Below are 12,948 nucleotides of genomic sequence, written 5' to 3'. Positions count from 1 at the left end.
TGTTATGTCTGTTGTGCAATCTGTTGTGGCAACAAACAGCTCCGCCCTTTTGTCTATAGGGCAAATACATTAGTGGTTATAATTACAGGTCAAATTATTCCTGATGTTAATCACTCCAGCCTGCATCTGTTAATGTTTTAAGGCTTGATTATCCATTTATTTGTGAAGGGAAAAGTACCCTTACAATGTGTTCCTTAAGATAACGCCCTCATACAGCGGTGATTTGGCTAAGCACACTATGGCAATTGGTGCGTACCATTATAGTAGGGAATAAGAAATGATGGCTTTATTTCTACAGAACCTGGTCTACACAGTGCTACAAAAATATAAATACATACAAAATGTAATGTGTTTTTAATAAAAGATATGCAAAATGTGTTCAAAAATAACGTTCAATTGGGGAAATAAAGTGTCATTACAATTTGACGTGTACATTATCTTTATAACTCCTTTATTGCGAATATAATCGCATGCACACGAGGAAGTGAGATGCGTGCGTTGCAGCTGTGCAGTGTTATCAGTATACACAACTCTCCCTGCAGTTTTATTGAACCCTTTATCTAATCAGCCATCTGGACCTTGAAACTCAAACCCAGCTCTGCACTGCGCAGCATTCCTCTGAAACACCAAGGGGAGAGGAGGGGAGGGTGGGATGGATGAGAAAAGAGGGGAGGGAGAGATTAAAGGCGGGAGGGAGGAAATATCAGAGAAGGGGCCGGGAGAAATTCTGGAGTTGTTGGCTGTCAGGATGATATAACAAGGGTAATGAGGAGAGAAGGAGGTTACATTCAGAGAAGAGGAAGGTAGGGAAGAGGAAAAGGAAGAAGAGGAATTTTGCGAGGGAGGGGAACTGAGATGGCAAAGAGGGGAGGAGAAATCAAAGTTAATGAAGAGAGAAGGGTTAGGGTAGAAGAGAGGACGAGAGGAGAAGAGAATACAAATGGGTAGAAAAAGGGGAGACAGGAGGGAGAGAGTTGGTTAAGGGAGGAGGAAATGAGGACCTGATTGGGAGCTGCTGTCCAAACAGAGGAGCGGAGCAGGGCTTAGCCGCATCTGATACAGTTTAGGGAAATTGTAACCACTGAAGGTTTACTTTTACAGACCTCCAAACCGACTTTTATATGCAAATCAAGCGCTCCTGGTATATCCTCGTATTTATTCCGCCACAAACTCAGGAGGTGTATTTTGGTCGGTATACAAAAAGTGACTTAGTTCAGGTCTGGAGATGAAGAAGAGAAGACAAGTAAAAGATGAGGGGGAGTTAGAGGGATGGAAACAGGAGACATGTTTCATGGGAAGGAAGAAAAAGAAGGAGAAAACGGGATGATTGAAAGTACAATACAGAGAGATCATTGGCTACAGTGTAATGTTAAATAACTTGCAGCCATGGTCAAATCGAGCAATAATGATGTCCTAAGAACAAATGTAAATATGTCTTAAAATAATGTGTGCTTGTACTTATTTAAAGAATAATTATAAATCATGTAAATGAACTTTTCTCATCGATATAATATCTGTGAATAAAAATCCCAACAATGATGATATTCTACGAAAATACAGTGACACCCTTTATTATATATACTTAAATGTTGTGTGAGAGCGCTGTGCTGTACTGCTCTGACTCATTTACACAAAGCTGAGGTCAATGCTGCTCTATGCAAATGCTGACCAGCGACTGCAACAGTCTGCACGCAGGTCATTTATACTGCCCGAGCTGCACAGGGCAGGAGGGCGGATGATAAATGGACCGTAAAACTGGAAAAACAGATGAAGGAGGAACTAGGACAGTGGGTTAGGGGGAAATGGGAGGAAGAGAAAAGGATGTGTGAAGGAAATGATGTCGGTGCTAGAGGAGAGGCAGATACAATGTGTTACTGCTGCATGAGGAGAGGGTGCAGTGTTGTCAGCAGATGCACACAGGACTGAAGATGCAGTACTTATTGACACACACACACACACACACACACACACACACACACACACACACACACACACACACACACACACACACACACACACACACACACACACACACACACACACACACACACACACACACACACACACACACACACACACACACACACAGTGATGCAGCAATATTAGTAATGCTATCAGCACCAGTCTGACTGCCACTAGTGTAGGAGTGGAAAGGCAGATATAACCTGTGTGTGGAGGCATATTTACCATGATTTTATGATCCCTTGAAAGATAATGCTTCTAGATCTATTTATTACATTAATGTTTAATGAGATTCTAATCGAATATAAACCCATGACAAACAGATTTATAGAGTGTGCTCTCCTCCTCCTTGGGATCCAAATGGTTAAGTCCAGCAGCAGTGAGTCAGGCCGCTCAAGGTGGCACCGTTTACACACCTCCAGTCAACCGTGACCAATTGAAGTCAGGTCCAGACACACAAACTCACACACCGGCTGGTTATCAATAGTTCAGTGACCTGTAGTGGAAAACTACTTTGAAATGCTATTTTTTTCCCATGTTGCACTTGTAAACATGTTTTTTTTTTTTCTCAGCAACACCTTCCTTCACATTCATTCAATCCCACACATCTACAGGAAGCTGCTCGGTACAAACACACTGTGTAGCACTGTTGGCTTCCTAACAGCTGCAGCCTTCTTATGGGCATGTAGACTCTCAAGGCCCGCTTTATGCTGAGTCAGAGTTCAGCAGGTTTGAATTGGCAACTTCTGCACTGTGCACTGTTGCTGTCAAAACCTGCTGAATGCTGTGTTTACCAAATGCAGATTGGTTGAGTTAGGAAAGGTGTTTGAAACAGTTTTCCACCTCAGGGTTTCTCATATCATTTTTATTATGAAACCTGATTTTCGCTAAGCCTTGTGTTTATCCTTGTGATAACATCTCACAGTCAGCCTCTTTAGCTTTTGCTCAAACCAGTAATGATCTATATTTAGAAACGTGCTTCACATGTTGGAGACAGGAAGTTGTTAACATTTATAAGAGATTTGTTTTTGAGATAACAATGAGAAAGTATTAATTGTTTTATCATTATAAATGTTTACTGTATGGCACACTTTGTTTTTAACCTCCTGACAAAAAGCTAGAGCTTGTCAAGTACACTTGTAGGGCTCCAAAAACGACAGCCAATAAAATGGAGTCCAATCTTCCTTTTAGAAAAATCCATAATTGGTCGACCTCATAAAAAGAATCTTTAATACCAGTGCTGCGGGCCAAGTCAAAATATGGTCTGCACACCACAGGGTGCCACGATGAGAAAACAAGCATCAGATGGTCATTATGCTTCCACTTTCTTTTGAATCCAAAGCCGGATGGTAAAAAAAATGAAACATAATGTGGCAAAGAGAAAACAGCGCAAAAGGTTTCTAGAGCCAAGTAATGGCGTCACATGACGTCAAGATGCCCTTTAAAGGCACGTAGCCATTCGTTTTTCCACTGTAGCTGGACAAATATAATGTTGCTCTGTCATCTTTCTTAAAATAAAGAGCTTAAGAGGTTCTACCAAAATGACACAACGTACTTTTTAACAGATATGTTTTATTATATTTTCCCATAATGGTGTTTGTGTTTAGAGGGATATCATGAAGGAGAGCAGCAGGGTTTATGTGTGGTCCCACAGAGAAAACAACAATTAAGTGGTTTAATGAAGGCTGTTAAATTGACATGGAGAATGGCGCTATACGGCTCAGCGTGATTATTTGCAGATGGTAGAAGAGCAGCCCAAATTATATATTATTTTTCTAAGCTTTTTGTGTTAATGTGCTTATATTAACACGTTCTATTCTACTTTAATTTATTTGTAGAGGCTTCACATCTCATATTCTCTTTCTCTTTTTTTCTGTCCTCCATCTCTTTCCCCCCCTCTCCTCTGTCTCAGGAATGCATTGAATGTCCTTATCTTTGCCCAGGCAAACACAAGGGTGAGCCAGCAGCAGAGGTTGAATTCCTCTGCAGATCCCAGGCGGACAGACCGCACCACTTTGGCATCTGGAGGCCTACAGCCAAAATGGCTCTTTCCTCTTACTGTAAAATCCCCCCCGAAAGACACTAAGCTAAACCCAAGGCCAGACTGCTGAGAGTTAACACAGTAGCAGGGTAGCAGACCTTTTTTGTCTTATATCAGAACCTACATTTGATATATTACCAAGTAATAGTATAGCGACAGCAGGAAACAAACAAAGTCGCTGAGAGGCTGAGGCTGGGCCTGTTTGATATTGTATGACACGCTAAAAAAAGTACTTGCTGAGATCAAAACTCAATCTATAGTAAAGTAGTTTAATGAAAAAAACGCGATGATCAGACATAAACATTGTAATAATAATAATCAAAGCAGTCATAAATCTTGCGGTCAACAAAAAGTACAACGACCCTGAGTCCCCCTCTCTTCCACATACACACCTCACGCAGGTGAACAGGATTATAATCCCCCTGAGTGCCGCCCATAACCATGTGACCCAAAGCAAGCAACCCATTGCGATTAAACAAATATCTTATGATAATACAAACCATTACTCAAATATAAAACTAGTACAAAACAAATGTGTATATTCCAAATGCATTACTATGTACGTTTCATGGCTCCTATATTACATTCATAATTGGATAGAGGACAAATGTACTGACCCGTATTCAACACAGCTGGCCCGTGTCTGGCAGCTCTAACAGTAGTTTCCTACTTGACATTTAGGTAGCAGCATGGCTCAGTAGGAAGAGCAGTCGTCTAGTGATCATAACATTTTCTGGTAATTTACCATGACTTTAATTCCAATAACCTTGATCACCAATAGGTTGAGGTGTAACATGAGGCAAATCACACGACATGCACAAACCAAGTCCAAGTCAAATGCTCTAGTTCAGAGGTCACCAACTACATTTGCCCAAGGGCCAAAATGAATCCAAGAGACACTTTCGGGGTCCAGAGATTTTTATATATATATATATATATATATATTTATATATAATTGATTAATATGTTCACTTTATTGAAGCCTGTATCCGGGGTAATACATGTATTAATACCGTGTCCTGATTGGTGGGAAACGGTTTGCAGGATATAAGAAAATTGTTTGCCAGGCACGCAAAAATATCACTGTCAAGAGCCTCAAGTGTAAAGTTGACGTGGAAAACTGCAGTTTTAATGAGGAATGGACGGATAAATACGCATTCATCATGCCATCGTTCAATAAGGCTACGTACACCTGTTTGCCTTATCTGCAATGAAACGGTCGCTGTTGCAAAAGGACACAACAACGTTTTTTGACGAGCGTGGGGCTTCAAACCCTTGTAACTCGAGGTGACATGAGTGGGGGGCGAACGCACTAACCACTCCGCCAACGTCACAGTCACCCTCACTGTGCGGGCCGGATCAGAATGTCTGGCGGGCCACCAGTTGATGGTCACTGCTCTAGTGTGTGATTTATCCTACATGGAACACTAGAAGTGGGTTTCAAGTTTCAAGGCTTTATTGTCATTTGCACATTAGCTACAGTGTAGATATGGCAATGAAAAACGTAGGTCAAAGGCTCCTCCAACAGTGCAGCATACTGTATATATAGGACATAGAACAAATGAAACAGATAAAATAGTGCAATGGTTAATGTGAGTGCTATGCTTTTCCTGTCTGCCTGACAATTGTTGGTTAAAAAAAGTTATAAAATAATTGCCTCAAATGTAATATCTTGTCTTGATTAGTTTGCTCAGTTAAGCATTTAAACAACGTCATTTGATAATCTAATAGGACTTCATGAGCAATGCAGAAGATGAGATGAACAGTTCCTGAGATATGCGAAGGACATACAGCCAGACAGAGATTCCTTACTTTATAGCTACACTTACACACTTAAAATCACAGACAGAAATCCCTGTTCACCTAGCTCTCTTTTCCTCAGTACAAAAACTAATCAAGACTTTTTGTTTTGTGCGTGTGATCCAGACAGCCTGCCTCAAGACGCACACAGTAGCCATTGATACCTCCACACAATGCACCCTCACAAGAAAACACATGGGATCACAATGCTGCGGCTGCTTCACGTATGCCTGTGCATAAAATTACATTGGCAAGGAACAGACAAAAGACAGTGCTGTGCTGTATTAGCATCCATGCCGTCCACAATACACACACACACACATACACACTGTTCACCCCTCACAGATTTTGAAATGGATTTCCTTGCGTCACATCAGAGTACAATGCTGGTACAGAGGCCTGTTTTAGCTGCAGGGCTAACATACTGCACCACTGGTTGTTAGTGTGAGCGAACCTCTTCTATAATTGAACACAGCGGATGACTTTCATATGTTTCAGAGTGTGTGTCCCATGCTCTACTGATTTACTTTACTAGGTACAATCTGCACTGTCACACATCACTGTCTCGTTTTAGGTCAGGTGTTAATTTATAAATAGCTCTGAGTAATAATTAACATCAGCATTTCCTCTGGGGTTTCACTTGCATGTGGTTTAAAGAAAGAACATCTGAGATTATTGTACTTTGTTAAATATTATCAATCAGTGATGTTTTCAGGTCAGTTTTTTTAGTGTCTGCCACAATACCTGAAGCTGTTCTTTCTGCCTATATCTTAACAACAGTTTTCTTATTATTACATTATACAAAAACACTCACACACTTTTTTTTTACGGCTGTAGTCTTGGTAGCATTTTATTTTTGCGTTTTAAGATAGCTGCATCTTTTTCACAGGTTTAAAAAAGTATTGTGTTGTGCGTTCTAATAGAGGTTTCCCTGTTTAGAGAAACAAACAAGATAGTCAGCTTTTTATTTGGATCTAAGAACCAGCCTGGGATGTTATCGTCCTGTGAAAAAGCCATCAAATCTGCAGTTATCTTCTCAAATAACATTATTTCCTGTCCTGCCTCTGAACAGGAATTGGATCAAATGAACACAATGTATACTGAATTAAACAGATGTGAGCTCGGTTTTGATTATCACGATGATGTTCTTCAGCTCTGGCCCTAAAATATAGCATAAACATGAGGTGCATAGCTTTTTCTGTTACAATCTTAAAGTTTTAGGGATGAACTTAAATCGGCTTGATTTGGCTTTATTGTGTTTAATATTGTCCATCTTTTATCCCCAATCCAATCATTCTTAACAACATTTTGTTGTTGTTGTATTAAATCAGTCAAATGTACACTGTTGGAATAAAGTTGTTTCTCAACCATTGATAGTATTGTCACTAGTTGGCAGGATAGCTGCCTTTGTTCCCTTTACATTAAATGAGTTGGAGGGACATTAAAATGATCTGATACAAATAGTTTTCTCCGTCAATTTCAGAGGGGAACATTCACTATCCAAATGATATTTCTCTCTTTGTCAGAACACATAATGAGTCATTCCGGGATATATATTGTCACATCCTATTTCCTCCACCACATCTGCTGTCAACAATCCTCCACAACAATGGCTGTACAGGATACTATAGTGTGTAAGAGCCGCACAAACACAGTTTCCCCTGCGTCCATGATCACATGGTCCTCTGCTGCAGTAAATACCTGTTTCAATCCTGACTTAGTGTCTTCAGCATTGTGTTCTAATACTGAAGATTTTACAAGATTTAAGAGTTTTCTGGACACTTTACTACTGTAGCTTGCATCTCGTTACATTTAAGTAATCACTCAAATTTAACAAAGTACATTTCTTGCTAAATCTATTGTGTTAAGCAACTTCAAAAAATATAGAAAGAAAATGCTCTGAGCCTCATGCAGGCACATCCCTCGTCTACTGTATTTAGAACATTGTAATATACTGTATGTGGTTGACAGATACAAATAATTGCCATTCACAGCACACACACACACACACACACACACACACACACACACACACACACACACACACACACACACACACACACACACACACACACACACACACACACACTACACACACACACACACACACTGAGGACAGGTTACACAGAAAGCTTTAGCATCTGTTTTTGTGCAGCATTGAAAAGCTTAACTTTTTTTTCGAAGCGATGTGAGGGGGGCATTTAGATTAATGAGTGTGGACATGGTGGCATGTTTATGCAACAGCTTAAAGTTTAAACACATTGAACACACACAAGCACACATGGATATACACAAGGCTACACTTTTATACTAACTGAGCCAGTATTTGTCCTAAGAAGGCTACGAACTTAAATGACAGATGTACCTATACCACAGGGCTTTCAAACTAAATTACCTCAAATTTAAAATATAAATAGTTTTTTTGTTAATTGTAACAGATGCTAACACAATTTAGAAATATAAACTTGGTTATACTTCAAAATTATTTGTAATGTTGTTTAAGCCGCAGCAGCTTCCTGTCTTTCTTTTCTTTTTCATTTTGGCGGTAAAGTCGTTCTTTAGTTGTCATTTGGATTACAGATTGTGGCAGAGAGACCGTGTTTTGCTCCAGGCTCCTGCCGTTTTGCAGGGATTAAAACCTGTGACCTCTGTTATATAAAATAAGAAGCTCATTTAAACAACAACAGGCGACAGGGATAAAGTCATAAAGGTTGAAATGTTAAATATCTTTAATTGTGCAAAACCAGTGTCGACTTTCCGCATTTATCAAACCTTCCTACAGTATTTATCCCACTCTCATTGCGTGTGACGCTTCTGATCAACAAATGCTTCCAGTCAGTGTTTATCATGGAGGACGAGCTGTGTGGGCGTCAAATGCAAACATATTTTCTCTTGCAAACACTTCCTGGGAAGCTGGCCTTGCACATGTTGTTGAATGCTACCGTGAAGCTGCTACTGTCCTCTCAGACTGCTACTGCAGGAAACTAGTATCTAAAGCCCTATTGGGAATTCAGTTTACAAGGCCAGATGATAAATGAGTTAATATTGGCAGTAAAAAGCATCCTTGAACTAGAAGTGCTACATTTGTTAGGCTAATGTTTGTACGTATCAGATTTGAGAATGCATTTAACCCTCACTGAAATCCTCTCAGCAGAAACAGAGCGTGCTCTCCCTTCTAACCACAGCAGGTTTCAATGTCATGTCAAATATGGTTTGATGCTGCTGTTGATAGTGGAAATCTGATTTGGCCACAGAACCACTCTTATCACACATACAGCCTTCACTTAGGACCAGTGTTGGTCTTATTGCAGTAACTGCAGTTAGCCTTCTAATAACCACCAGGTGTTTGCACCAAATTGTGATCCATTTAATAATCACAGTTTTAAATGTTTTCTCTCCTCACAGGTCCTTAATGCCCAGAAAGCCGGGTACAAGGCAGCCATTGTTCACAATGTGGACTCTGATGACTTAATCAGCATGGGATCAAATGACTGTAAGTCACCACAACCTTAGTATTTTTGCTCTTATATGGCACAAAAGCATTTAGTGTCTTCTACAGCTGCCTGGTGTTTCTGTTGCTTTTGTTTATCTCTGAATCCCAGAGCCTGTGGAAAAGCTGGGGAGTAGATCTAAAATCTCAAGATCTACTTGAGTAAGATTGTGATGCCCTAAAGCACTGTAGCACTCCTTGTCTATGAATCCATGTCGTCTTCCCTCTAGCCCATTTGTGATATGATGGCGTCTACAATCCTCAGTGGAGGGACAGAATAAATTATCCAACGGCTTCCCGTACTGGTCATTGTTTTAGAATAGATGTCACAGCTGATGTTTTATACACTGGGTGATGTCAGTTGTCGGCATCGAGGGATTTCTCCCGTCACTTCAGCTCCCTAACAGTGTTGGTATGCTTAACCGAAGACCGATGGTCACACAGCATTCAGGTTGAATGTTTTAACAGACTAAAATCGGTTGATACTTGCATAAAATTGGAAATGAAAGAAAATCAGAAAATGACCATTACCATTTCCAAAGCCCAAGTTTACGAATGGCTTGTTCTGAACAACAATCAAAAACTCAAAGATTAGGAAAACCTGCATATAACTGGAACAAGTGAGTTTTTCATGGTATGTTCTGCCAATAATGACTAAAGGATTAGGCAATCATCAAAATGTTGCCACCTAATTATCGGTCGATCAACAAAACGATACCCAAAGAATTCAGATCAACCACCTGTCATTGTATTCATTAGTAAATGGAGTTTCCTTAGTTGAATAACTTTTTTAGTAGATTAAATCAGTTGATAAAGAAAACAGCTGAAACCGTCATGTTTTAGGATTGTTTATCGGATTAAGGCATTGAAATACAATCACGTGATATATTAAATGTTTTTTTTCTTTGCTTTTTTAGTGGATGTTATGAAGCAGATCGATATCCCCTCTGTGTTTGTGAGCGAGGTGACGGCCAACTCTCTGAAAGACGACTTCACGTATGACAAGGGGTAAGTCCAGACCCCAAATCTCCTTCATCCACCCATCAATAGAAATAAAAGCAGGGTTAACCTTAAATCAGTATGATTTTCTGATGAGATGGCTGCTTTTCATTCAAACCTGTCTAGCATTTGTATTTGATATCTAGTTGTGGAGTAACGCTTGCAGCATGCATTGTAATATATCATGGAGGAAGATCCGTCCTGTGATTGGCTGTCACTGCAGCTGAGGTGGTAATGAAATGTCTCAGCATTTACAAGGAGTCACAGCGTTAAAGTTTGCCACTATTAAATCTCTCTGTGTGTGTGTGTGTGTGTGTGTGTGTGTGTGTGTGTGTGTGTGTGTGTGTGTGTGTGTGTGTGTGTGTGTGTGTGTGTGTGTGTGTGTGTGTGTGTGTGTGTGTGTGTGTGTGTGTGTGTGTGTGTGTGTGTGTGTGTGTGTGTGTGTGTGTGTGTGTGTGTGTGTGTGTGTGTGTGTGTGTGTGTGTGTGTGTGTGTGTGTGTGTGTGTGTGTGTGTGTGTGTGTGTGTGTGTGTGTGTGTGTGTGTGTGTGTGTGTGTGAGATACCATCCAAATACATGAGGGTTATTTATTTTGCAGAGGAATGAACACCAAACATGGTATGGGCAGAGTTTAGTCTGTGGGAATCACATTGGCTGTTACATATTTCTGCAGTAGAGGAAGTTCTGTGAAAAGGAGTCGACCCCATGATAAATAACAGTGTGAAAAATCATTGGACTAAATTACTGCTAAATATTTTTTCAACAACAGTGAAACTAATCCCTACAATGTTGCAGCCAAAAAAGTGAGCCGTAGTAACTTGGTGATGTAAAGCAGCCTCTGTGGAGGTCACATTCAGTGTGTGTGTGTGTGTGTGTGTGTGTGTGTGTGCGTGCGTTACCTGCATACACCTGACAATGACACTGCTCGTTGTTTCAGGGGACACGTGGTCCTCATGCCAGACTTCAGTCTGCCACTGGAATACTACCTGATCCCCTTCCTCATCATTGTGGGAATCTGCCTCATCCTCATCGTTGTGTTCATGGTAAGTTATAATGCTACTGTGATGTCCATATCAAATACAATCTAATAAACCTAAAACTAAAATACATTCTAATGAACTGTGCATCATATTTAAAGATGTACTACTTCTTAATTTGTTTAATGTAGTTTATCTATAGTAAATCTGTCTGATGATTGAAAATGGTATTCTAACACAACATTCTCCTGAGAATCATTAAAATTAGCAAAGGTACGTTTTGAGTTTGATTGGCTCTTCGTTGGGCACCAGGCGTGTCTGGTGTCCTATTTGGACTCAAGCCTCTTTTCCTCTTGTGACAGTTTTCCTGTCTCAAAGACAAAGTAGACATGAACGATTTGTCTGTGTTTTGTAAACTGATTGTAAATGTATACTGTCAAATGTTTTCTCTGCTTTTCCTAGATCACCAAGTTTGTCCAGGATCGACACAGGGCTCGGAGGAGCCGCCTGCGGAAAGATCAGCTAAAGAAACTTCCCATCCACAAGTACAAGAAAGGTATGGAGGCAATATTCAAACTAATCCAACTCTCCAAACATCTCTATGGAGAAAAAACATTATGCATTTCACCGTAAATGGATGGCCTGTTTGTTATGTAACTCAGAGTCTGTAGAGGTGCTAGTTCCTCCTCTTCCATGCTCCTCACATGATTCGGCCCAGAAGGAAGATTTCATCAATGCATTACGGCACATAATTCATTATTTCTGGAGCTCTGCACCTTGTAGCTAATCAGATTAATATGGACTTGATCGTTCCACAAAGCCCTGCGTGGCAGATCAGAGCTCGTCTGTTGAGGCTGGACACATGACTGATGGTTTGGTATTGAGTGGGGGTCTCAGAGGCCTGGAGGGGGTTGAAAGTTAAGTGTATTTAGTTTTTTATCTCAGATGTGTTGAACGGATTAACAGCATTTGTCCGAATTTTGGAAGGATTGAATATGAATGGTATGATGTGAAAATGTCGCGTGACCATTATCCTGACAAAATAAAATATTCCATATATATTCCCAAAATGTTGCATCACAGATAAGACACACGTTTTTCTCTTTTTCTTTTTTCTGCCTCTGTTCCGTGAAAGCCAGGCTGTCGCGTTGTTTTGCAAATCAAATCCTCTTTGTGCTTTGGTCAAGTAACTTTTGTCTGTATATTGAGGGTGTTTTTGTGCCGGATGTGTTTCCTCCAGCAGCTGCTTATCGCAGACTGGAAATCCCCGGGCTCCAGTCAGCTGTGCAGGGCAACACCAGGGAGCTTTATAGACTACGGGTGGCGCATGATAAGTAGCACCCTTGCAAAGCGGCTAATTTAGGGGGCTGTGAGTCGGGCTGCTCCCCCCCGCCTGCCAGACACTGAAGCACATGCATCACACCCGCTAAAGGCAGTGTGTGCTGCTCAGATATCTGTTTTTGTCTCGTCAGGCTCTGTAGTTTGTGTGATCTGGTGGCGGTGCCCACTCTGACTCAGGGTTTCCACCAGGCACCGCTGCAGACGACCTTGGCGTTCAGATGTCCAGGCCTCCAGAGCGTCTGCGCTCCCGACAGCTGAGTCAGAGCGTTTGGAGCAATGAGGTGACACCAAATCTCCACCGATAACCTTTTAAGCCCTGCACTCTGGAGCGAGGTAGCT

General features: G+C 40.9%; 1 protein-coding gene across 1 annotated transcript in view; it reads left to right on the top strand.

Moving 5' to 3' along the window:
• rnf13 (ring finger protein 13) overlaps positions 1-12,948 on the top strand; it is a 56,822-nt gene that overhangs the window by 33,895 nt on the left and 9,979 nt on the right. The window contains exons 5-8 of the mRNA XM_034236408.1: positions 9,209-9,296; positions 10,211-10,301; positions 11,229-11,334; positions 11,731-11,824. Of these exons, the coding sequence (XP_034092299.1) occupies positions 9,209-9,296; positions 10,211-10,301; positions 11,229-11,334; positions 11,731-11,824 (379 nt within the window). The remainder of the gene's footprint in view (positions 1-9,208; positions 9,297-10,210; positions 10,302-11,228; positions 11,335-11,730; positions 11,825-12,948) is intronic.

The sequence above is a fragment of the Gymnodraco acuticeps genome, unplaced genomic scaffold, assembly GCF_902827175.1.
Source record: "Gymnodraco acuticeps unplaced genomic scaffold, fGymAcu1.1, whole genome shotgun sequence".
Classification (NCBI taxonomy): Eukaryota; Metazoa; Chordata; class Actinopteri; order Perciformes; family Bathydraconidae; genus Gymnodraco; species Gymnodraco acuticeps.
The sequence above is the reverse complement of the archived record's forward strand: the minus strand, read 5'-3'. Positions and strand labels throughout refer to the sequence as shown.